Consider the following 25706-nt stretch of genomic DNA (forward strand, 5'->3'; position numbering starts at 1 on the left):
CCTCTCTGGCCAGCGACTGCTGCTGCCTCCTCCTCCCCCAACTCTCCAGGGCGACAGTGTTTCCTTGCTTCGGTCCTGAAGGGGCTCCTGGAGACCATCTTTTGTGCAAGTAAATGTCGTCCCTAGCGGGAGGGCCACCTGGGCTTCCAGCCCACTGGTTGGTTCCCAGCTCAGTGGGGTCTGGGAGCCAAGCAAAGGGCAAAGGGACCCTGCAGAAATCCAAGGGGGAAGCAAGGCAGGATGCCAAGTTGCTTTCCTGTGACTCTTTCCTCAGTCCATGTTGGCCTGCCTGTGACCCCTGCTGTCGGTCACCTGCTCTGTTGGATCCAGGATGGCACCGTGGTGCTACTGTTTCCTCTGCCTCTTGGTACCTTCACCTCTGGGAGGGCGGTGCCTGGGAGGAAGTCAAGGGGACTCACAGCTTCAAGGGTTCCCAGTGGCCATCCCACCTCATGAGGTCACTGCAAAGGTTACGCAAGATAAGCCCTGGCACAGATGGAATAAAAGCACTCACTAAGGGCGACCCCTCTTACTCATCAGCCTGTTTACTCCTCAGGCAGGGAAAAGGTTCAGGGCAGTGAAGGGCCCTCCCAAGATCTCACTCTGAGTGGTGGGATTTGAATTCATGTCTGACTGCAAAGCCTGCAGCTTCCACTGAATGCCCCCTCCCACCCACCCCCAGAGTAGACATTCAATAACAGCTAGTGTGCAGGGAGGGCTGCCCCACCGCCACCTGTCTTCTTCTCTCCCAGATCAGAAGTCTCTCTGGGACCCCCTCCAATTCCTCAGGTGAATCAAGGAATCCTTGGGGCCCAGGTTGGTATGAGGGATCCCCCCAGGGAGGGTCCCCATCCCCCAGCTAAGCAAGTCTGTGATCCAAGGGATGCATTGGCTTAGAATGCAAAGGAGGGGAAGAGTGACATTTAGTTTCACCCCACCATACCAGGCCCTGCGAGGAAAGCTTCACTGGTTTCCATCTCATTCCTGCCATTGTGCAGATGACGAAACGAGCTCGGCAACAGGACAGGACTCAGGGGGCCATAGACATGGCCGGGTTCAGCCCCATCCAGCCCGAATGACTCCAAGCCCAGTGTCCTTAGCTCCGCCCAGCCCTGGAAGAGTCAGATGCCCACAAAATGCACCCCCACCCGTCTCTCCTATCGTTTTTAGCCCCCGTGGCCCCCGGCGAGGTGGTGGAGACTGCAGGTGGGGTGTGCAAGTTCTCTGGACAGCGACTGAGCTGGTGGCAGGCCCAAGAGTCCTGCGAGCAGCAGTTTGGCCACTTGGCAGTGCAGCCCCTTGATGGGGTTCTTGCTTCACGGCTGCGCGATCTGGTCTGGGTGGGCCAAAGAGAGGTCCCTCTGCGGAGACCCCCACAGAGGCGTGAGTGTGGGCCCCTGGAAAATGGGAGCAAGGGGCAGAGGCTCGGGGGACCTTAAGAGATAGGAGCCCACAGTGACAATACTTGCAGAATGAGCCGGGAGTAAGACCCCATTGCATCTCCAGGTTCCCTTGCCCTGGACTGGACGTCGGGGTTTGACTCTTGGGCAGAGGAACGCTAGCCCTCATTTCCTCCTTCCTGAGGTGGGGAGGCACCCCAAAGCCTGGAAAGACTCCGCCGCTAAGCCAAAGGGCAGGAGCAGGACCATGCTCACAGGGGAGGAAACTGAGGTCGCGGCCCACGTGTCCCCGCAGGTGCGCGCACCACTGCCGTGCTGGTGTTTGGCGAGAAGACGGCTGACCGCGCGGCGCGGCTGCTGAGCCCCCTGCCTGAGCTGGCGGCGCTGACTGCGTGTGCTCACGTGCAGTGGGACTGTGCCTCGCCCGACCCCGCCGCGCTCTTCTCCGTTGCCGCGCCCGCGCTGCCCAACGCGCTGCAGCTGCGCGCCTTCGCCGAGCCAGGGGGCGTAGTGCGCGCTGCGCTGGTAGTGCATGGGCACCACGCGCCCTTCCTCGCAGCCTTCCGCGCCGACGGCCGCTGGCACCATGTGTGCACCACGTGGGAGCAGAGGGGTGGGCGCTGGGCGCTGTTCTCCGACGGGAGGCGGCGCGCTGGGGCGCGGGGACTGGGCGCCGGCCACCCGGTGCCGTCCGGCAGCATCCTGGTGCTGGGCCAGGATCAGGACTCCCTGGGCGGTGGCTTCTCGGCGCGAGACGCCTTCAGCGGCAACCTCACCGACTTCCACCTGTGGGCGCGGGCGTTGAGTCCCGCGCAGTTGCACCAGGCACGGGCCTGCGCGCCGCCCCCAGAGGGCCTGCTCTTCCGCTGGGACCCGGGCGCCCTGGACATCGCACCCTCGCTGCTGCCCATGGTGTGGGTGCGCCTTCTCTGTCCCGGTACGATCCGCCCCGGCCCGCCCCGGCCCCACTCCAAGGCCCCGAATCCTTCCCTTCCGACCCTGGAACTCGATCCACCCCTTGCCAACCAAGCCACCCCTAGCTCTGGCCACGCCCTCTCCAGGCTGCCGTGCCAGCGAGCTCCAGCATAAGCCTGGTCCCAGCATAAGCCTCCTCCTTACCCCTACCCCGAGCTGGCCGCAGTGTCCCTCTCTCAGGTTTCACATTGCCCCTCATCCCGGGGCCGTGCATCCTGGCTCGCCAGGGTGCGCAGGACCCCTAGGGAGCCCTAACAGCTGCCCCGCGCCTGCCAGTGCCCTCCGAGGAGTGCCCTGCGTGGAACCCGGCACCTCGCAGTGAGGGCTCTGAACTCTGCCTGGAGCCGCAGCTCTTCCTCTGCTGCTACCGGACAGGTGCGCCCTAGCTGTGCCCCTGGGCTCTGCTGAAGGGAAAGCCGATGTGAACCGGAGTAGACTGAGAGGGGGTGAGCTATTGGCAAAGTCTGGGAATTCAGAATCATCTCAGAGCTTCAAGGTCTCCATGGAGTCTAAGCTACAGAGCAGTGGGTTCAGACGGACCTGAGGGTGAATCCAAATTGTGTGATGTTGGGCAAGCTCTTTAGCCATTCTGTGCCTCAGTTTCCCCATCTGGAACACTGTGTGTAAGACTCTGGACACACAGCCAGCAAGGTGCTCTTCCTTCCCTGGGCAGCACGTGGTGGGTAGAGGTCGCTGAACAGGCTGGCACCTCTGGGCAGGAGTATTGCCCGGGACCCAGCCTGGCATCCATTCCTTTGCAGAGACCTATCATCGGCTGCAGGATGCCCAGTCATGGCCTGGCCAGGATGTTATCAGCCAAGTCAATGCCTTGGCCAATGACATTGTGGTGAGCTCCCTTTCAGGGGCTGGCGAGCCTGGGGGCTCTGTGGGTCACCTCGCTGCACCTCAGTTTCCTCCCCTGTAATGGTGTGGCTCCTGGGGGGATCCCCTCATAACAACCAGACCCAGAGTCAGTGGCTCCTCTGCCCACAGCTCCTCCCGGACCCCCTCTCCGAAGCCCATGGGACCCTGTCCCCAGCGGAGGCCTCCAGCTTCCTGGGCCTTCTGGAGCATGTCCTGGCGATGGAGATGGCTCCACTGGGGCCGGCCGCACTTCTGGCTGTTGTGCGCTTCCTGAAGAGGGTGGTGGCCCTTGGGGCTGGGGACCCTGAGCTGTTGTTGACAGGCCCCTGGGAGCAGCTGAGCCAACGCGTTGTATCTGTGGCCAGTCTGGTCCTGGAGGAGCAGGTGGCTGACGCATGGCTGTCCATCCGTGAGGTGAGGCCGGCAGGGCTGGGTGGGCAGAGGCCTGGGCTGTGGTTCCAGCCTAGCCACCAGCTGGTTGTGTCGCTCTGGGGGAGTCAGCACCTAGCTCTGGGCTCCATCTCTGCATCTATCGGGAGAAGTTTCTCTTTTGTCTATTTGATAAGTTTAATTTCCACAAACAATTGCACTTGAGGCTGGGCACGGTGGCTCATGCCTGTAATCCCAGCACTTTGGGAGGTTGAGGCGGGTGTATCACATGAGGTCAGGAGTTTGAGACCAGCCTGGTCAACATGGTGAAACCCTGTCTCCATTATAAATACAAAATTAGCCAGGCCTGGTAGTGGGAGCCTGTAATCCCAGCTACTCGGGAGGCTGAGGCAGGAGAATCACTTAAACCCAGGGGGTGGAGGTTGCAGTAAGCCGAGATCACATCACTGCACTCCAGCCTGGGTGACAGAGTAAGACTGTCTCAAAAAAAAAAAAAAAAAAAAAAAAAAAAAAAAAAAAAAATTGCACTTGACCAATAGCTTCTGTAGTTAAATGAAATGATTAAGAGCTGCCAGTTAGTAAGAGCCTCCCCCATCTCCAAGAACCTGCTGACCACCTTAAGTGGGGGATCTATACGGAGCGGACAGTCCACCTTGTCTGCCTAAACAGCCCAGACACTCTGGACAACATGAGAGGTGCTGTCCAGATGGAGAGGCTGTTGGAAATCTTGTACTGGCAGAAGTAGCTGTCGGCCTGGGAGTGATCAGTCCAGAGCAGGGGGGGAACCAAGAATCATGAACAGTGCCTGCAAATCATCTGGGGTTGAAGAAGCAAACCTGGTACCCCTGGTGGGCCTCAGAGGACAGATTTGGGACTAGGACATGGGGGTAGGGGAAGACGGTGTAACACAGGAGGCTGGTTCTATGGAATGATTCGCTATGGGTAGTGAGCTCCCCATCCTGGGAAGTGTGCAAGCCCATCGTTGATTAGGGATCTGAGACACTGCAGTAGACTGGGGAAAGCCAGACTGAAGCTCAGTTTTCTTCCCTGGGGAATGGGGATGATCACACCAGCCTTGCTAAGGCAATGGAGAGGCATTAGGGATGAACAGTGTGACTTGCCCAGCACAGAGTAGGTGCCCCATGAATGCAGGTTCCTCTCCTCCCTCCCCTGCTCTCACCACTCCCACCCATGGCTTTCCTTTTGGAATCTCAGTGTTGAGCAACCATTACAGGTCTAGCACTGAGCCACAGCGAAGGGGTAGGCATGGCCCAGCCTTCCGAGTGTGCCCTGGCTGGCAAACAGGAGGATGGGGTGGCTTGGGAGATAGAATTGGATAGGTCGAAGGAGGCTGGGACACGCAGGGTTTCGAATGTCAACCTGAGGACCCAGGACTTGATCCTGGAGTCCTTAAAGAGCCACGGAGGGTCTGGAGAGGGTAGGACCACCTCCCAGATCATGGAGCGTTCATTCCAGCACTCAGGGCAGGCAGCAGTAGGGTGCAGAGTGTGACAGGAAGCTGAGATGCAGCATCCTCCCAGGTGGTTGGTGGGCCTATGACCCTGGTGGCGAGTGTGCAGCGCCTGGCACCCCTGCTGAGCACCACAATGACCTCAGAGCAGCCCCGATTGCGCATCCAGCACCGCCATGCTGGTGAGCCTGCACCCACCTGCCCACATGGCTGGACTCAGACCTCCCTCCTCGCCCTGGTGACTGGGAGTTGTCTGCACTTCCACAGGCACTCTATTCTGTTTCCTGCCTTTGCCCATGCTGTGCCCTGAATTCAGAATGCCCTCTCTCCCTTGGTCTCCTAGCAAATGCCTATACATCCTTTAGAACCCCGCGTGGGCATCACTCCCTTTAGGAAGCCTTCCTGTTTTAGCTCTATCCTCCACTGAGAGACAGTTCCTCCCGCCTCTATTACCCCAGAACCTTAAACGTGTCTCTCATTGCATTTCTGGCAATTACATAATGGGATTATCTCCCTCCACGGGACACTCCCTGAGTGGTAAGCCGTCTCTGCATCTCCGGGCCAAGCCCAAGTACACACTCGGTGAATGTTTGTAGCCTGAATGGGGGTGCACCTGTGGTGAAGCTTCAGGTACAAACACGTGTCCTTTGGGCTCCCACCAGTTTCTGGTGACTCATCAATATTCAGGTCCTGCCTCGCGGTGACCGCCCCCGCCTTCTCAGTGACCCCCTTCCCCTGGAATTGGAAAAGTCAGATTTGCCTTGGACAAGTTGCTGAACCTCTCTGAGCAGGAATGGTGGACTCTTAGGCCTATGGCAGGAAGAGAGAGATCCAAACCCTGCTAGCTGGGCCGGCTCAGCAGAAAGACCTCACTCCGAGGTCCAGCCACCCAGCCCCGTTTACCCCCAGGCCTGGAGGTACGCAGCTTACGCTTGAGGGAGGCCAGCACGAGGGGCTGCTTCTTCACAATGCCCGGTGGGCGTCCAGAGGGGCCTGGCCATATCCACATTCCTGCAGGTGAAGTGAGACAACTCCTCGGAAAAGGTGGGTGAGGATGAGGGGGTGTTGAGAGCCCTGTTGGGTTCTGGGTCAAACCTCAGCTCTAACCATTGCCAGCTGTGCTACTCATCTTTCAGAGCCTCAGTTTGCTCATCTGTAAAATGGGCACATTACTACTTGCCTTGTGGCTTATGAGGTTAAAAGCACCCACCACATAGTGGTGTTCACTTAGTCTCCTCCACGGAACCACGCACATCTTCCCTCAGGAGTGGGTAGTGGAGGGAGACCCCCTGTGCTTGATGCCATGCAGTGGTGGGGGATTAGGGCAAGGGGCAAAGGGCCTTGGAGTTGTGAGGTTAAGCACATGGACTGTGGGTGCTTGGAATTTTGGCTCTTCCACTTCTTAGCTATGTGATATTAGGGAAGTCATTTAACCTCTCTGAGCCTCAGTTTCCCTATCTGTAGAGTGGGGAGAGCATCACCCTTAGGGCCAGCTGGTGGTGCTTGCGCAGCCACCGGGTGGTGCCTTGGTGCCCCTTCCACTCAGCCAGGCCTCTCTGGAGTCACCATGATCCACAGCTGGTTCACCTCCAGAGTCTTCCAGCATACCCTAGAGGGGCTGGACCTACAGCCCCAGGCCCCTGCCAGCTCAGAGGAAGCAAACAGGGTGCAGAGGTGAGTAGGCGCCACCTGGAAGGTTGTGAGGGCCTGTGTCCCCTCCCCAGGAAGGCCAGAGCCCGCGTTCTGGTGGGTGCATGTGTCCTTAGCAGCCCAGGGCCCGCCGTTTCCCACCTCTGCCCAACACACACACACTTCCGCACCTGCCAGAGGTGAACACGGCTCAACTCCTGTCTGGGGTTCTGCCTTCTGTGTTGGGACTTACCCAAGTTACCAGCAAGTCCCTAAGGCAAGACTGAACCAGGTGCCATAATTCCTGATACCTCTTTGGACACAGAGGCTGCCACCTCCACCGCAGGGGCCTGGGTGACATGCCCCAGCCAGGCACCATCCCTCCTCCACAGCCACTCTTGAAAGCTCCCATTCTGCCCACAGGTTCCTAGGCACCCAGGTGGGGTCAGCCATCATCTCCTCTGAAGTGTGGGATGTCACTGGAGAGGTCAACATGGCCGTGACATTTCATCTGCAGCACCAGGCCCAGGTACTGGGTGGCGCTTCTGGGAAGCAGCCATCCTGGCGCATGTGTCCTGGCTCAGTTCCCCCAACCCCCAGTATTTATTCATTGGACAACCAAGGCCTACTAATGCACACAAAATGTACCTGCAAGTCACCTCCATTGTCCTCAAGGGAATGGGAAGGGAAGCGATTGACTGCAGGGGCACCTTATGGCAGGTCGCATTAATGAATGGCGCATTCATTACTCCTCCAACTGTGCAATTTATCCTCAGCTTGGGAGGGCTAATGTGATTGGCCCCAGCTTGTAAGTGGCAGAGCTGGGATTTCATTCTAGGTCTGCGTAACTTGAAAACCTGTTAGTTCTCATGGAGTCATTCACTGCGGCGTGTGCAGTGAATTCATTCATTCACTCACTGCAGTGTGTGTGCAGGGGCCGTCACATATGAATGTGCTTCATACAAATAAAAATAACCTCAATGTCCATCAGTAGGGAACTACTTTAAAAGTTTTATAGGTCTGGGCACGGTGCCTCATGACTGTAATCCCAGCACTTTGGGAGGCTAAGGAGGGCAGATCACTTGAGGTCAGCAGTTTGAAACCAGCCTGGCCAACATGGTGAAATCTCATCTCTACTAAAAATACATAAAAGTTAGCCAGGCATGGTGGTACACGCCTGTAGTCCCCGCTACTGGGAAGGCTGAGGTAGGAGAATCGCTTGAACCCAGGAGGCGGAGGTTGTAGTGAGCCGAAATCGCACCACTGCCCTCCAGCCTGGGCAACAGAACAAGATTCTGTCTCAAAAAACAAACAAAAAAAAGTTTTGTAGATACATAAGGTCAGCTCTCCATATGGGACGGTTTCACCACCAAGGATTCAAGCAACCATGGATGGAAAATATTCAGAAAAAATAGCATCTGTACTGAACATCTATAGACTTTTATTTTGGGGGTCATAAATAAGACAATATAACAGCTATTTATATATTTATATTTTATTTTCTAAGCAAGATAGCATAACAGCTATTTATATAGCATTTAAGTTGTATTAGGTATTACAAGTAATCTAGAGATGACTTAAAGTATACAGGAGTGGCCGGGCGCGGTGGCTCAAGCCTGTAATCCCAGCACTTTGGGAGGCCAAGACGGGCGGATCACGAGGTCAGGAGATCAAGACCATCCTGGCTAACACGGTGAAACCCCGTCTCTACTAAAAAACACAAAAAACTAGCCAGGCGAGGTGGCGGGCGTTTGTAGTCCCAGCTACTCGGGAGGCTGAGGCAGGAAAATGGCGTGAACCTGGGAGGCAGAGCTTGCAGTGAGCTGAGATCACGCCACTGCACTCCAGCCTGGGCTACAGAGCGAGACTCAGTCTCAAAAAAAAAAAAAAAAAAGTATACAGGAGCATGTGTGTAAGTTATATGCAAATACTATGCCATTTTTTCACCAACATGGTGAAACCCTGTCTCTACTAAAAATACAAAAAATTGACGGGGCGTGGTGGCATGTGCCTGTAATCTCAGCTACTGGAGGCTGGGGCAGGAAAATCACTTGAACCTGGGAGGCAGAAGCTGCAGTGAGCCGAGATCGCACCACTGCACTCTAGCCTGGGTGACATGTAGGTTGCTATGAAGATCAGCTACAATAAAGGACACGAAAGTGCTTGGCAAGACACAAAGTGAGGTGTGATTACCATCACCCTCGCCAGTCAGGACAGATGGCCCAAGTCCCAAGCTCAGGCTACCTTCACTACCTAGACTGCGGCTGGTACCACTGGCCGCTTGATGTGTCTTCACTGCTTAATGACATGTTATAAAATCTATATTTTTGTCATTGTTTAATTACAAAAGAACTAACGCATGCATCATAACACATTCAAACCCAGACCTAACCACTGTTAAGTTCACTGTGTTTGCTCCCACACATGCTGTGTGTGTACGTGTGTGTATGTTTTCACAAGTATGCAGACCTTAATTTTTCACATAAATGGGCATATATCATGCCCAATGTTGTGAATTCTTCATTTACTGAACAACGTAACACAGAGAGCTTTCCACATCAGTAGCCAGAGGTCTGTGTGTTCATGTTACCAGAGGAAGTATCCCAAGGAGAGGAGAGGCGCAGTTGCTTAACCACTCCCCAGTGGGCACAAGTTGCTTAACCACTCCCCAGTGATGGCTGCTTAGCTCGTTCCCAGTTTTTCCACCTTCCACACCAGAGAGTCTGCACTCTCCTCCCTCTGCCTCCCCTCTGCCCCTTCATCCACAACGCATGGTGGGCAACCCCCCGGTCCCTAAAATGCAGAGTCCTTGGCGTCCCTCCATTCTCCTGGTCTCTCTCCTTTCCCATCCACACTCACACCTGCACCCTGCTGCTCAATCCACGCTCATGCACCTGCCCTGTCCCTGTCTCCTGCCTCCAGACCTTCCGTCATAAGCTGGTGGAGCCTGTCTGTGCTTTCTGGAACTACAGTATCAGGTTAGTTTCCATTTCCAGGTTTTGTTTTTGTTTTTGTTTTGTTTTGTTTTGTTTTGTTTGAGATGGAATCTTGCTCTGTCGCCCAGGCTGGAGTGCAGTAGTGCAGTCTTGGCTCAATACAACCTCCATATCCCTCAAGCGATTCTCCTGCCTCAGCCTCTCAAGTAGCTGGGATTACAGGCGCCCGCCATCACTCCCAACTAATTTTTGTATTTTTAGTAGAGACAGGGTTTTGCCACGATGGCCAGGCTGGTCTCGAACTCCTGACCTCAGGTGATCCACCCGCCTTGACCTCCCAAAGTGCTAGGATTACAGTGAGCCACCGAACCCAGCCTTTAAGATGATTTTTTAAAAAGATGTCCACTGTGCTTGGGGATGAGGCAAGACTTACACATGGTTTTGACCTTCGTTCACCATCTGCCTTTCACGGTGACTCCAGGCTCCTCCCAGCTCTAGGACACGCTGGGGCAGGAGGATGTGTTACCCAGGGCGTAGTGAGCTCCCTGTCATGAGAGTATGTGCAGGAGGAAGCACTCACTCTGTGAGATGCCTAAGAAGGGACTCATCTGTCAAATGGGTATTGAACTTGATCTATCTGAGGCCAGGGCCCTAGGACTCTTGAAGGAGCAGAGCAGGCTCCAGGGATTAGCCCGGCTCCCTGCCCTGGATCTTTAGCTGAGGTAGGGAACTGTGGTCCCAGTGGCTCAGTAATTAATGAAGTTGATAAACGGCGATCACTGGTATCAGCCCTGCCCTCCTACCATCCTAAGAATGTCAAGCATATTTTATAGGTGAAAAGCTGAGACCCAGGAAGGGGCAGTGACTCTCCAAGGTCACGTAGCTGGTTAGAGGCAGGGCAGTGATGGGCCCCAGGCTTTGGGGACAGCCTTTCCCCTGCTTGCTCCTGGCCCCTCACCCCCTTGTCCACCTTATCTCAAGAGCCCTCTGTTCCCTCCCCATCCCCCAAGCCCATATACAGGGGGTGCCTGGGCCACCACGGGCTGCTCCGTGGCTGCCCTGTACCTGGACTCCACCGCCTGCTTCTGCAACCACAGCACCAGCTTTGCCGTCCTGCTGCAAATCTATGAAGTACAGGTAAGTGCATGGTGGGAAGGGGGTGTCAGGAGGGGGGTTCTTAGCTGGAGGTGAAGAGAAGAGCCAATAGGTAGTAAGAAGAAGCCTCTGAGGGATGCCAGCTGTCATAGATTGTGGGGGACAGGGCTGAGCGCAATAGTTCATACCTGTTGTCCCAGAACTTTGGGCGGCTGATCGCTTGAGCCCAGGAGTTCAAGACCAGCCTGAGCAACATGGCGAAACCCTATCTCTACAAAAAACGCAAAAATTAGCCAGGCATGGTGACTCGCACCTATAGTCCCAACTACTCAGGGGGCTGAGGCAGGAGGATTGCTTGAGCTCAGGAAGTCGAAGCTGCAGTGAGCCAAGATCATGCCACTGCATTCCAGTCTGGGTGATAGAGCAAAACCCTGTCTAAAAATAAATGAGTAAATAATAAATTGTAAACAACTTGTTGGGGGGAAACTCTAAGGGGACATCAGGAGGGGCTGGACTCACTGGAGCTGGAAAGGGGCCCTGAGTGGTCACTTGCTGAGAAGTCAGGTGAGATGGGACCTGAGCCTCAGGAATGCTGGGGTCACCTGGCCTGTTGAGGGGCACATTAGAAAAACATGTTACCAAATGCATTTTTCCTGTAAAGTCAGGGCCAGGCATGGTGTCTCCCACCTATAATCCGACCACTTTGGGAGGCCAAGGCAGGCTGACCATTTGAGGTCAGGAGTTGGAGACCAGCCTGGCCAACATGGTGAAACCCCATCTCTACTAAAAATACAAAAATTAGCTGGGCATGGTGGCCCGTGCCTGTGGTCCCAGCTACTCAGGAGGCTGAGGCACAAGAATCACTTGAGCGCAGTGGCTCAAGCCTGTAATCCCAGCACTTTGGGAGGCTGAGGCGGGTGGATCACGAGGTCAGGAGATCGAGACTATCTTGGCTAACATGGTGAAACCCCGTCTCTACTAAAAATACAAAAAACTAGCCGGGCGTGGTGGCGGGCGCCTGTAGTCCCAGCTACTTGGGAGGCTGAGGCGGGAGAATGGCATGAACCTGGGAGACAGAGCTTGCAGTGAGCCGAGATCACGCCACTGCACTCCAGCCTGGGAGACACAGCGAGACTCCGTCTCAAAAAAAAAAAAAAAAAAAAAAAGAATCACTTGAACCCAGGAGGCAGAGGTTGCAGTGAGCTGAGACTGCGCCACTTGCACTCCAGCCTGGGGGACAGAGTGAGACTCTGTCTCAAAAAAAAAAAAAAAAAAGAAAAGTCAGAGCATAGATGCTTTTCCACATCATGAACGATCCACCCACAGCCCCATTCTGACGACACTCCATGGTCCCTAGGATCCCTCCCCATGGGCACATCGGTCAGCGCTCTTAATAGCTGTCCAGTTGGTGGAATCTCGGCCAGTTGGGGTCAGTCTAGGGAGAGCCAGCAGGAGAGAAGGACATGCTCACACCTGCTTATTAAATGCCTACTGTGTGTAGGCCTGGGCCCTGCTGGCTGCTGCTGCACTGCAGAGGTGAATATGGCATGGGGTGCCTTAGAGTCACCAGGTGGGGCGAGGTCTGGCCTGGGTCGCGTCTGGGTGGTGCCAGGGGATTTCTCTGTCCCTCCACACAGAGAGACCCTGAGGAGGAGTCGCTGCTGAGGACTCTCTCATTTGTTGGCTGTGGTGTGTCCTTCTGCGCCCTCACCACCACCTTCTTGCTCTTCCTGGTGGCCAGGTGAGGAGAGTTCACCCCCGTAGCCTGGCGGCCTGGGCCCTCCCAGCCTTGCTCAGGCCTCCACGTCCCCATCGGTCGGGTGTCCACCCTTGGTCCTGGCAGAACCTCGGTCTGAGCCTCTCCTTAGGATGTGCAGGGTCCCCTGTGGAGCTGCTTTCTTTCCCTCCATCTGCCCAGGCACAGGGGACCGGGCAGGACAGGGGCCTGCGGAGTGTGGGGACCGGCAGTGGTCTTGTTAACGGACTCCTCTGTCCTCTCCAGGGTCCCCAAGTCGGAGCGAACCACAGTCCACAAGAACGTCACCTTCTCCCTGGCCTGTGCAGAGGGTTTCCTCATGATCAGCGAGTGGGCCAAGGCCAATGAGGTGGGCGGTCAGTGGGTGGGCCGGAAGCCCAGGGCAGCCTGGGAAAGTGCCTGTGGGTTTTCCTAGGGTGACCCCCTGCCCCCCACCATTTTCACTTGGCTCCACTTCCCTAGGGAGGAGCAGGGCCCAGGGAGGAAAGGCTCCAAATGGTGGAGCGGGGCCCAGGCTGCTGCCCAGAGGCCTCACCCGCTGACACTTCTTTGGGTTGGCAAGGCCAGGCTGGGCACAGGGCTGCGGGGCCGGCCTGCACCTGCGTCTGACCTCGGACCTAGGTGGGGACCCCACCCTCCCCCTGCTCCCACAGGTGGCATGTGTGGCTGTCACAGTCGCAATGCACTTCCTCTTTCTGGCGGCATTCTCCTGGATGCTGGTGGAGGGGCTGCTGCTGTGGAGGAAGGTGGTAGCTGTGAGCATGCACCCAGGACCAGGCATGCGGCTCTACCACACCACAGGCTGGGGTGAGGCCTGCTCTGCGCCCGCACTCTCTTCTCCCCAGCTGTACCTTGCAGGGCCGACCCTGCCATCTAACACGGCCCCACGCTCAGCACTTAGCACCCAGCACCACTCAGCATCCGGCATTTAGCATCACCCAGCACCCAGCAACACCCAGCCCCATCTCTGACATGACCTCAATCTCCTTAGTCCTATTAACCTCCAATTTACCCAACCCCCTTCCTCATAATCCCTCTCCACTTCCCAGCCTCCCCTCTCCATCCACAGTGCTATCTCCCCAAATCTGTAGCCAGCCAGTTGCCCAGCCTCCATCTCTGGAGTCGCCCAGCTGTAGCTTCCAAAGCAGCCTCAGCTCTCCCCACTCCCAAACTACTGTGGCTCCAATGCCACCCCAACAGTATCAGAGCCCCCAGCCCTGCTCCTTGGACCTCCCCAGTGGCCCAAGTACAACCTCCAGTAGGGGACAGCTGCAGCTTGGCGGGGGCAGTTCTGGGTCCTGGAGAAGAAAGAGCAGGTGACCCGGCCTTGAGACCCCCTTCTCCCTCCCTTAGGCGTGCCTGTGGGCATTGTGGCAGTCACCCTGGCCATGCTCCCCCGTGACTACGTGGCCCCCGGACATTGCTGGCTCAATGTGCACACATATGCCATCTGGGCCTTCGTGGGGCCTGTGCTCTTCGTGCTGACTGTGAGCAGGGGACCTGCAGGGGAGGGGCGTGTTGGGGACGGGGAAGGCCTCTCACCCACTGACCCCAGGTCTCCAGGCCAACACCTGCATCCTGGCCCGTGTGGTGATGGTCACCGTGTCCAGCGCCCGCTGCCGTGCCCGCATGTTGAGCCCACAGCCCTGCCTTCAGGAGCAGATCTGGACCCAGATATGGTGAGGCCCCAGAACGGGGGTGCCAAGAGGAAGCAGGAAGTGCAGGGTCAGCCGGCGCCAGGCACGAGGCTCACCGGGCGAGAGCACGTGCGAGTCTGTGTCCAGAGCGTGGCTGTGTGGCCATGCCCGAGTCTGTGTTGAGTATGTGGGTGCATATGTGTCCCTGCATCTGTGTCACACACGCTCGGGCATGTCAACTTGTGTCAGCATGCACCTCTGCACCCATGCATCCATGCGTGTCACATGTGGGGATGGTCACTGATCCGTGTGAGGGAGCTGTGGACATCAGCCACTGTTCGAGGGGTGCACTGTCTGTGGAAGGTACTGATAGCCTACAGGAGACAAAGTAGGGGAGACCCTCAAATCAGGGCTAGCCCCAGACGTTCAGGGTTAGCTCCAGACGTTCAAGTTCAGGGTGAGGACCTGGGTCCCTGTTCCTGCCAAAGACCCCCATCGCCCTCCGGGGTCACGCTCTGCAGGAGGGGGACCCCACCGGCCTCTTTTCCCAGCCCTGCCTCCTTGCTGGCTTTCTCCTTCCCCACCCATCCTCCACCAAGCACAGGGCAGCCCAAGCTGGGGGGATCCCCGAAAAGCCAGGGAACCCCAGGGTCCTTAGAGAGGGAGAAGGGAGTCCTGACCCCATCCCTGCTGCTCCCACTGCTCAGGCCTCGGCCCCTGCTCTGAACAGCTACCACCCCATTCCTTCCAGCCAGGTTGGGGGCTGGGACCCCATCTCCCAAGTGCCACTACCCTACTTCATGCCACCTCTGTCTCTGAGGAGGGGGGCAACAAAGTCCAGTCAAAAGTTCTGGCTCCCTCTAAGTCCTGCTGAGCCATGGTCCTAGCCCTCAGCTGCCACCCCACTCCAGGCACTTACAGGTGCTGCTCTCCCTGGAACCCTGCGGGGAGCTCCTCAGGCCTCCAACCCCCGTCAGCCCTGCCTGCCCTCCTACAGGGCCACGGTGAAGCCTGTGCTGGTCCTGCTGCCCGTCCTGGGCCTGACCTGGCTGGTGGGCATCCTGGTGCACCTGAGCCCCGCCTGGGCCTACGCTGCCGTGGGCCTCAACTCCATCCAGGTACCTCCAGCCCCAATCTTCTGGGACTAGGCCCTGATACGCATGAAAGCCTCGGAGGGGACGACTGGGGTGTCAGGGACTGGGGCGGGGGGTGATCCCTCCATCATAGGAGACATTCGACAGCAACTGGGACATTCTCTCTAAGAAGGAGTTTTGAGGGTGGGGGGAACAGGCAACCTCCAATCAACCAGCGGTTCGTGCAGGAGGCTCCTGGGGCCCCTCTGCCCGCTGCGGAGGCTTAGGCCCAGAAACAGGGTGTTAACGCTCACTGTGCTTGGACACTCAGGGTTGGGCAGAAATTCCAGCCCCTTAGCTGGTGCCAGAGCCACTTAGTTCTTGCCAGGAAGCTGGGGAGGGGATGCAGAGCATCAGTCCCCTCCTGCTTGGGGTCTGCGGCCTGCTGGGATAGCCGTTTAGAAGAGGTTTGGTGAGGAGGCCTGTTCATGAGGCTGCAGGAAAGGGCCCGGGCTCCCCGGGTCTCTCAGGGCCTGTGTCAGGGAGGGGGCCAACTAGGTCCCTCTTGGGGGATTGGCAGGTCTGTGGAGGACCAGAACATTAACCGCAGTGACAGCCAGGGGGTGGGTGCTGGCAGTCAGGCAGGCCCACCGAGGCCCTTCCTGGCCCCTCCCTTTCCCTCAACCTCCCTGGACCATTCCGCCAGGCACCTCTCCCTGTCACCTGCACTGCTCCCCGCTTTCCCGGCCCGGGTCCCTCTCAGGGCCAAAAGGTAGGTGGGCAAGGGCCCAGGCTGGACTGTGCCAGGCTCAGGAAGTCAGGTGCAAACTCCACCCAGGGTCCGTGTGCCCTCCGAGTTGGGGATCCTCCATCTTTTCCTTGAAGAATGGGAGCCAAGGCGGTAACAGCCACTCACAGTGCCTGGGTGCTCCCTCTGAGCCCCAGGCCAGGCTCCTATTTTTATCTCTCAGCAAGCCTTGTAAGTGGGGAAACTGAGACCTCATGAGGTCACCTGCCCAAGGCCCCCCAGGAGGCAGCATCAGTGCTGGGACACCACTCCAGAGTCTGTGTTCTCAGCCACAGGGCATCCAGCTGACTGCAGATGGGTCCTGGCTGGTCCCTGGGAGCATGCTTGGACCCAGTTACTCATTCATCCATGTGCTATTCACAGCTTGCCCGGTGTGTACCAGGCACTGTGCTGGGTGCCAGGCCACAGCAGGAAACGAGGTAGCAAAAAGCCCCTGTATTTGTGGAGCTGCCCTTGGTGGAGCAGGAAAACCATGGCCATGATGAAGAAATGAAGTGTTCAGTGAGGGGACGAGGCAGGGGAGCCCTCTTCCAAGCCCCACGCCCCCAAGGGCTTCATGGCTGGGTTCAGTCTGGCTGGCCCCTGGCGAGGCTTCTCCACCTGTCACATGGTGGGGCAGGTGGTGGCATCTTGTTGCCATGGCGATTCCTCCAGCTCTTTCCCAGGTGCCCCTCTCCACATCATGGGGCGTTGGATCCCTGATGCTCTCCGTCCTCACCCGTGCCCCTCAGGTGGGCAGAGACACAGCCATCGGGCAATGCCACTGTCACACCGTCTCAGCTCCCTCCCATCACTTCTCATTCCTTCCTCTCTCTCTGTCCCAATCTTGGTCTCTGAATTTTCTCTGGTTCTGTCTCTCAGGCTCCCCCTCTGTCACTGTCCCCCTCTCCCTGTGCCCCTCTCACCCTCTGGCCGTGGATATTTTTTCTGGCACTGACCCCACCTGGCTCTTTCTGGGTCTGTCTTCATGTTTCTCCACTTCTCTCCTCTGTCTCTCTGACACCGGATTGTTTTTTGTTGGTTGGTTTGTTGGCTTTTTTTTTTTTTTTTTTTGGAGATGGAGTCTCATTCCGAGTGCAGTGGCACAATCTCGGCTCACTGCAACCTCTGACTCCCAGATTCAAGCGATTATCCTGCCTGAGGATATCCTGAGTAGCTGGGATTACACACCTGGATAATTTTTGTATTTTTAGTGGAGACGGGGGTCTCACCATGTTACCCAGGCTGGTCTTGAACTCCTAACCTCAAGTGATCCGCCCGCCTCAGCCTCCCAAAGTGCTAGCATTACAGGCATGAGCCACCTTGCCCAGCCCTCTGACACCGGTCTTTTTATCTCTGCCTCTCCATTTCCATGTGCATGACCCTCTCTTGCCCCTGCCTAAGGCAGCCTCAGATCATCCTTGAGGTGCTCACCTGGTGAAGGCAAGGAGAGGCTGCCTTAGGCAGGAGCTCAGAAGGCAGGAGTGGGGTCTGGGTCCTGCTGCTGACAGTCACATGACCCTCTTGGGCTCAGGGTCCTGTTCTCTCAGTCCCTCTCCCCAGGCACAGCCTTTCCCTTCACCTCTCCTTTGGTCTCTCTCTCTGTGTGTCCACCGAGATCTCTCTGTGTCTTCCCTTCGCACTCCACCTCCATCCCTATCCCCCTCTCACTCTCCGTCAGTCTTGGGCATAAGTTGGGTACATCCCACTCTTAGGAGGGTGACCAAGTGACCAGGGAGGAGGCCTGGGACTCAGGGATGAGACTCTGCCCAACCTCATTCACTCTCTGGAAGTAATTTGTATCCTTCTGGCCCCTGTGCCAGGTTGTGTCGAGGGAGAGCAAAGCCTCACTTCTATAACCAGCCGTAGCTCACACTTGCCCTGGTGGACAGAGCCTTGTTGTGAGGCCTGGAGAAGTGGCACCTGGCCTCCGTTTCTACATCTAACTGAAGGGGATCAGATTCCCACCTGCCTCATGGGATCATCGTGGAGTTTGGCTGACATAACATTTGCCAAGGCTACGCACAATACCTGGCACGTGCTAGGAATCCCACGAGTGTGAGCTCATTGTTTTGTTCAATTGTTCAACACACCTCCCGGTGCCCTGGCTGGCCTGCACGCTGGGGGACGTGGAGATGCCCAGGGCCAAAGAATTCTGTGACATTCTCAGCCTGAGGGAGAGGCAGACATTAAACCCACACAACCACAGTGTGTCGTGACTGAGGCCGAGAGAAAACGGACCTTGGTCACAGCAGTGTGGGGACAGAGGAACAGCTCATCAGAGGCAGAATGGGCCACCTGGAGGGGGTCACTCTCAGCCAAGACCTGACAGCTGTATGGAGAGGGGGAAAAGAATGTTTTAAGCCGGGGGAGGGGCATGGTGGGGTCAAATGGCGGGGAGACATGAGGGGTAAGGCTGGTGAGAAATGGGGCAGGAGGGAGTGTGGAGGGCCGATAGCATAGGGTCCTCAAAGCTGTTGTAAAGAGCTCAGACTTGGCCGGGCGCAGTGGCTCACGCCTGTAATCCCACCACTTTGGGAGACTGAGGCAGGTGGATCACCTGAGGTCAGGAGTTCGAGACCAGCCTGACCAATATGGTGAAACCCCGTCTCTACTACATACAAAAAATCAGCTAGGTGTGGCGGCAGGTGCCTGTAGTCCCAGCTACTCAGGAGGCTGAGGCAGGAGAATCTCTTGAACCAAGAGGGCGGAGGTTGCAGTGAGCCAAAATTGTGCCATTGCATTCCAGCCTGGGCAAGAAGAGTGAAAACTCTGTCAAAAAAAAAAAAAGAAAAGAAAAGAAAAAAAAGAAAAGAAAGAAAGAAAAGCTCAAATTTTGTCCCGGGGTAGTTGGGAGCCATGCAGGGCGTCAGGCAGGTGCTGGTGTTCTTGGGTTGGCATTTGGAAAGATGCCTTTGGGTGGTGAGGAGTGGGTAGAAGGAAATGGGATGGAGAAGGCAGTGCAGAGGCTACAGAGAAAGAACAGGCTGGGCGTGGGGACCTGGGAGTCTTTGGGGTCTGTCTTGGAGAATGGGGGTGATGGTATCACCTCAGTTGGTGCCTGGGCACCAGGGAGACCAGCCAGGCTCTTGGGCTCCAGCTTTCAGGCCTGGGAGGCTGGAAGGCCCCAAGGAATTCCAGGCCCCCACCTGTGCCCTCCTGCCTGGGCCGCAGCACAGAAGCAGCTGCCTGTGACACTGCCCGGGGGGATCCCAGGACAGCCTCAGGGCTGGACCACACTGGAGCTTAGGACCCATTCCTCTGTCCCCCACCCCCAGCTCCTGGTCCCTCTCCATCAAATGCGGAGAATGAATCCACCCCCGCCACAGACTTGCTGCGAGGGTCAAGTGAGGGCCCAGATGTGATGGTGCAGGGAGGGTGGTGAGGGCCCTCTTGGTCCCACGGTGTGGGAAGAGGGAGCCAGCTCCGCCCCAGCCACTGTGTGAGTCCCTCACAGGCAGCACCTCCCATCCCCTCGGGAGCCAAGTCCCGGCCTCATCTCCCCTTTCCAGATGAAAAGACGGAGACTCAGGGAGGTGAAGGCCACTCAGCTAGAGGCACAGGGAGAAGGCACTCACAGGGCTGTTGTCCCAGGACCTGACTTGGCCTTGGAGCCTCAGGAAGGTGTCCCCCTCCTAACCCTACCGCACAGCATAGTGAGGCGGTGAGGATGGGACAGGCCCAGGGTGGGGCACAGAGGACTGGAGTCAGAGAGGCTGCCTGGTGAACAGAGGCTGAAGGTTGGGGTTACATGGGACAAAATCCCTTCTGGGCCTCCGTCCTGCTAAATGCCACAGCTACCCCTCCACAGGCAGACACGAGGGGACCTGTCTCTGGGTATCTCTGCGAGTGTCTCTGCCCCTGGGGGGGCGCCAGGACCCCAGGCAAGGCCAGGCTGTGGGGGATGGGGTCGGGGGCTCAGGGCTGAGGCATCGCCCACTCGCTGGGTCTGTCCTCAGGGCCTGTACATCTTCCTGGTTTATGCTGCCTGCAATGAGGAGGTGAGTCTGGGGGCGCCGGCTGCAGGGAGGGGGGTCCGAGGGGTGGGGAGGGTCCCCGACCTGACCTCCAAGCGTTCCCCCAGGTGCGGAGCGCCCTGCAGAGGATGGCTGAGAAGAAGGTGGCCGAGGTGCTCAGGACGCTGGGGGTGTGGGTGGGAGCGGGAGGCCCCCAGAGCCAGGTCCCAGCCCCCACATCCTCTCCTTTCAGTCCTGTGCCAGCCCTGCCAGCTGGGGGACCAGCCTGAGGCCCCCAGGTTCCTGGGAGGCAACCCGAGGGAGCCCCATAGCCTTGGCTCCACCCCGGAGACACGCGGCTCTCAGAGGTACTCTCAGCACCCAGGTGGGGGTGCCGCCCAGTGCCTCAGTTTCCCCAGCACTCAGGCAGTGCTGGGAGGACAAGGGCAGATCCTTTTAGTCCATCTGAAAAAAGGAAACCAGGGCCCAGGAAACTCTGCAGCCCTGTGGCTTGAGCAATGTCCTGTCACTCATTCCCCACTGCCAGGAAACCCGGGCTCCTGGGGCCTGGCCCAGGTATAGGCTTGTCCAGGGTGACCTTCCCTGGGGCTCCATGCCGAAGGGTTTGGGGGATTCCTGGAGATGGTGAGTAAATGGGGTCGGGGCTCTGAGGCAGGGCATGGGTTGGAAGACTTTGAGGCCAGGCCAGAGGTTCCAATCCTAGCTCCCAGTCACCTCCTGTGTGCCCCTGGGCAAGTTCCTTTCCCTCTCTGGGCCTCATTACTAATCTGTGAGGTAAACCTTGGAGTGGATTCTTAGAGTATTGGATGCTGAGGTCCCCACTCCCAGGATTGGGGAGCAGAGAGAGCTCTTCCTGCCTTCATCTCTGAAAAGTTTGCATTTTCCTCACTAGGGACCTATGGCCCTAGAACCCCCTCAGCCTTCTCCTCCATTGCAAACCCGGAGAGACAGGTGAGGCTGGGACAGCGTGGGTCACACAGGGCTCTGCTAGGGGGCTGGCAAGGCCAGCAGGCAGGGTCAGGAAGCCACAGGGCCTGGGTAGGGCCGGGATGGGGGCTTCCCCGGGATCTGTTTGTCTATTCCTGGGCTGAAGGGCCCAGGGAGGGGGAGCTGCTGGCCGCAAGCTGGCAGAGGCCCCTATAGCCAAGGATCCCCAGGGCAAGGGGCACCAGAAGGAGTGGGAGCCACCCCTGTGACGGCCCCTCTGTCCTCAGGCTGTGGAACTGACAGCATTCAAAGCTTCAGGTACAGTTCCCACCTCAGTGGGTCCCCTCTTTCCTTTTTGGGCCTGGACACCCGCTAAGCCCCCCTGATTTCAAATGGAAGTGATTTGAAATCAATATACCCCAACCTCCCACAATTGCAGAGGCCCTCCCCTCACTCCACAGGTCCCCTGGGAGCACTGGGGGCCTGTCGGGGACCAGGCAGTACCCCTTGGGAGGGCTTCGTTAGAGAGTAGGTCATGGAACCCTAGTCTGAGCAGGCGCTGCCATGGAGCACAGCCTGCCTCCCTCTGTCCTCCCCTCTCTCTGCCCCCCAAGTCCAGCACCCCCCCTCACCCTCTGAGGGCTCCAGCCTGATGCCCTAGGACCCAGAGCCTTCCAAACCCCCTGAGGCACAAGTGCTTTCCTCCAAGGCTGCAGGTCACCAGCTGATGGAGGCATGACAGGGGCTGGGCGGTGGCAGGGGGGACTGTGGGAGGGTGAGGACACCCCAGGTCCGGCTCAGAAAGAGGACTGAAGCCTGGGGAGCTCAGCCGGGCCCAGGGGAGCCATGGGGACCCTGCCCGCTGGTCGCTTCCCTGAGGGAACACTCCTTCCATCTAAAACCCACAAGGCCCCAGCCTCGGCCAGGCGACTGTTTCCAGTCAAGGCAAGAGCCCTGTTTACCAGGCTCCTCCCAGGGGCAGGCTCAGTGCTCAGCCCAGGCACCTGCTGATTCTGAGCCAGTGAGGGGGAAGTGGAGGTGCCTTTCTCCACCCATTGCGCGGATGAGGAAGTTGAGGCACAGAAAGGCGCAGCCGCTAGCCAGAGCCCGAACACAGCCAGGGCCAGGCCCCCACTGGCGCAGATGGGGGACTCCAGGCACAGCAGTAGCCACACGGTTGTAAACGTAGGGCCACGTGAACCCGGGTCCGTGGGATCCCAGTCCCCGACCGGCCCCCATCCCCGGCTGGCATCTCAGTCCCGGAGAGTCTCAGCTTCCCCTTCTGCAGAATGGGCTGGAGGCGCCCCCCATAGGCCCGCCCAGACGTGCCCCGGGGCCAGCGCCCCTCCCCCACCCGCCCCACCCCCACCCGCGGGCGCCGCGGCTGCAGGAACAAGAGAGCGGCGGCGCCTCTGCGCTCAAGTGACAGCGCCTTTGTCTCCGCTGAATGGGTGCGTTGCTAGGGCCGCTCGTAGCAACGGAGCCGCTTCCACCTGGGCCCCACCCTCTGGACCCCCCACCCGGCCCGGCTCTCTGGACGCCCCCACTTCCAGTCCCGACCCCACCCCGCAGGCCACTCAGCGGCCAGAGTTGTGAAGGCGCGGGGCAGCGGGGGCTGCCGGGCTGTGTCCCACGCGGGGCCGCACCCAACCCCTCCTGAAAGGCCGCGGAGCCCTCGGGACATGCGGGTGTTCCGAGGATGGAGAAACTGACTCACAACCAGCGAGGACTGGCCAGGGTCTCCCCCAGCCTCAGTTCCCAGAGCCCATCCATCCCCGGGTTCTCCACCAGGATCCTCTGCCAGCCCAGCCCAAGGGCGCACTTTCCCACCAGGTTTCTAGGGAGTGTCTGGGAAACTCGTCGCCAGACCCTGCCCAGCTCAGCTCTGCTGGGACCCCAGACCCCAGAAGGGCGCAGCGGGAGTCCCTGAGAGCCAACAGCGGCCCCTGCTCCGGCGGCGGCCTCAGCCTCTGATTTTTCCTAAAGGAGTGTGGGCTTCAGCCCCCTGCTCCCCTAACCCACCAGGTCCCCAGGCTCTTTCCCCCAGTCTTTGCCTATCTGTGATCTGCTCCTTCCCACCTGCCCCGAAGTTCCAACGGGCCCTGCGGTGTCTGGTAATAAATAGAATTGTTGGGTTCTCCTGTCCTCTGGGAGTCATCCTGGCCTGGGCAGAGGGAGAGGACGCCGGGCCCTCTGGGAGGAGGGAGGAAGCCAGAGAAGCTGCCATTTGGCTTTGGGACTCCAGGGCGTCAGCCTCATCATCAGGGTAGGCGCAGCCAGCATTTATGAGTGCTTGCTGTATCACTGGACGGTGCTGAGCCCTTTACCACCTCAGAGTCACGGGTCCTCACTGCCGTGCTGAGCCGCCGTCACTCCTGCTGTGCAGAGGAGGACACAGGCTCAGACCATTCAGGCCTGGGGTCTCCCAGGCCCTGTAGCAGAGGTGGCAGGGGTGACAGTTGGTATGAGTGGGAGCCACCCAGGCAGACAGCTCGCAGGTAAGTTGCTAGTCTGGACACCTCCAAGTCACACCATGGGACCAGGACCTGCCACCATAGTTGTGTGGCTGTGGGTAAGGTCATTCTGAATCTTGGTCTCTTCTCGGTAGAATGTGTTTCAGGGCAGGGAGGGGAGCAGGGATGTGAGGGCTCTGCACCAGGCCTGGTTCCAGGGTGGACCCCAAGGCTGGCGGCAGGGAAATGAGGGCCCAGGCTCTGGGAGTGGAGGCACACAGGTAGCCAACACTGTCCTGCTGACGCCAGCCTGGCTCACATCCTGTTGGGGCCAGGTGACAGGTGACACGGCATAGCCAGGACCTCCAAGCAGCTCCCGGGAGGTGGGGCAGGGCTGGATGACAAGCAGACGGGACCCAGTGAGGCATGAATAGCTCCCAGGAGCCTCCAGCTTCCACGCTGGACCCTGCCTGGGTTGAGTCTGGGACAAAAATCTGTCCAGGGTGTTGGCCCCACCCACACAGGTACAGGGCCCGAGTGCTTCTTGCTGAGGATGGCTGTATAGCCTCTCCGTGCCCATCCGTCCTCTGTCGAATGGGGGACATCATACCCACCCAACGGGCCATGCGAGGGGTCCGCGCAGTCCTGCACTTGGTTCCTGGCACAGCCCTCAGCAAGCACTCAGAAAGTGTCAGCTGTGACCCGAGTCAGCTGTGGCCTGGGCTGTGGGGGCCAGAGCCTGTGGCCCAGAGGAGGTTCAAGGCCTTGAAGGCGCCAGGCTGGGGAGGCAGTTCAGAGAGAAGACAGCATGGCTCCGTGGGGCCAGCAGAGCCCCTGCCCTGTGCTGGGAACACTGGGCCAAGTGCGGCACTCTATCCTCAACGGGGACAAAAGGGGCAGGACCCTGAAGGGGCAGCAAGGAGGCAGGCAGGGCACTTGGTGGCCCCCCAACCACCTGCATCTCAGCACCCTCACCTTCAATGGGCTCCTGTCACCTCAAACACCCATCATATGGGCTGTGGGGGATGGGACAAATGTGGGACCAAGGGGTCCCTTCCCATCCCCCACCTTCCTCCATTCCATATCCCCCTTGTCCCCTACACACAGCCTCTCTTTACTCTCCAGTCAGAGTAACTTCTCCTACGTCCCCAAACACAGCCGCTGATACCCCTCCATCCTTCTGCTCACATTGTTGCCTCTGCCTGAACTGTCCCCACCTCCTATCTAGCTGGTGAACTCCTGGGCATCCTTCAAAACCCAATTTGGATGACACCTCTACTACAAAGTCTTCCTGTTCCGAAGACCCCCCATCTCTCCCAGGAGCAGGGTCAATCACTTCCTCATCTTGTCTGTCTGTCATATGAAGTATCACATCAGACTGCAGTCTAGTTTAAGATAGTCTCCGCCTACAAGACTGGACATTGCCCAGGGCAGGAACTAGGGCATCTGCAAGTGCCAAGAAGAAGAGGGACACCTTTTTCTTTGCATAAAAGCCACTGCCAAGCTGTGTGCCTAGGGCTACATCACCCTAGAGGGGACATGCTTTTCTAATTTGCATGAAGCATCGGGGGGCTGAGGGTGACCCTGGACATGAACTAGTCAAGTTGATCAAAGTGGATCAGGACAACGGAGCTTTGTACTGTGGCTGTGCCCCTCTTAGCTGTGTGACCTTGGGCAAGCTGCTTCGGCCCTCTGTGCCTCAGTTTCCTCATCTGTAACCTACAGAAGTGGCTTCAAAGAGCAGTCAGTGTGACCAGATGAGGCGGGAAGCGCTGGGCAGGGGTCCTGGAGCGGAGGAAGCCTCAGATGGTGGCGGTGCTCACTGCCGCCACCACGTGGGGCCAGGGAGGAATCTGTGAGGGATGTGGTGGGAGAGACAGGAAAGGGCAGGGCTCTGAGGGGTCTGATCTCCCAGGTCTGTGGTTCATGGGCCCTTGGCAAGTGCCTTCCCTTCCTAGAGTATAACCCTTGCCTTGCAGGAATGCAGCAGGGACCGTGAGATGAGGGTGACACACAGCAGGTGCCCCTTAAATGACTGCTCCTTCTGCCCCAAGATGGGGGCTGAGCCTGCATGGCCAGGGTACAACAGGTAGAGAAGCCACAGCATCCCCTGGGTCTCCCAGTGCCTCAGGGTGCCAGGGATGAGGTGGGGCCCAAACCTCAACCGTGCCTCGTGTCCCCCCACCCAGCCCCGCAGCCCACCTGCCTCCTCAGAGTTTTGAACCAAAGAGGGTCTGCGTGCCACCTCCATCCGAGTCAGAGTGCTGCCCCACCCTAGACCGCCCAGAACCACCTGAGTCATTCTGCTCTGGCCCCAGAATGTAAACAGGCAAAAG

General features: G+C 58.2%; 1 protein-coding gene across 1 annotated transcript; it reads left to right on the forward strand.

Annotated features, from left to right (window-relative positions):
- Positions 1-760: 760 nt before the first annotated feature.
- Positions 761-22211, forward strand: ADGRD2 (adhesion G protein-coupled receptor D2). Its single transcript, XM_073021916.1, has 18 exons — positions 761-1383; positions 1696-2337; positions 2652-2750; positions 3137-3222; positions 3369-3653; positions 5171-5282; positions 6651-6774; positions 7153-7258; positions 10647-10802; positions 12398-12501; positions 12763-12865; positions 13170-13323; positions 13870-14003; positions 14080-14195; positions 15151-15271; positions 19973-20014; positions 20098-20193; positions 21493-22211. The coding sequence occupies exons 1-18, from the start codon at positions 1137-1139 to the stop codon at positions 21568-21570; spliced, it is 2805 nt and encodes a 934-aa protein (XP_072878017.1). The 5' UTR covers positions 761-1136; the 3' UTR covers positions 21571-22211.
- Positions 22212-25706: the final 3495 nt, after the last annotated feature.

Source organism: Chlorocebus sabaeus, chromosome 12 (assembly GCF_047675955.1).
Source record: "Chlorocebus sabaeus isolate Y175 chromosome 12, mChlSab1.0.hap1, whole genome shotgun sequence".
NCBI classification, from domain to species: domain Eukaryota; kingdom Metazoa; phylum Chordata; class Mammalia; order Primates; family Cercopithecidae; genus Chlorocebus; species Chlorocebus sabaeus.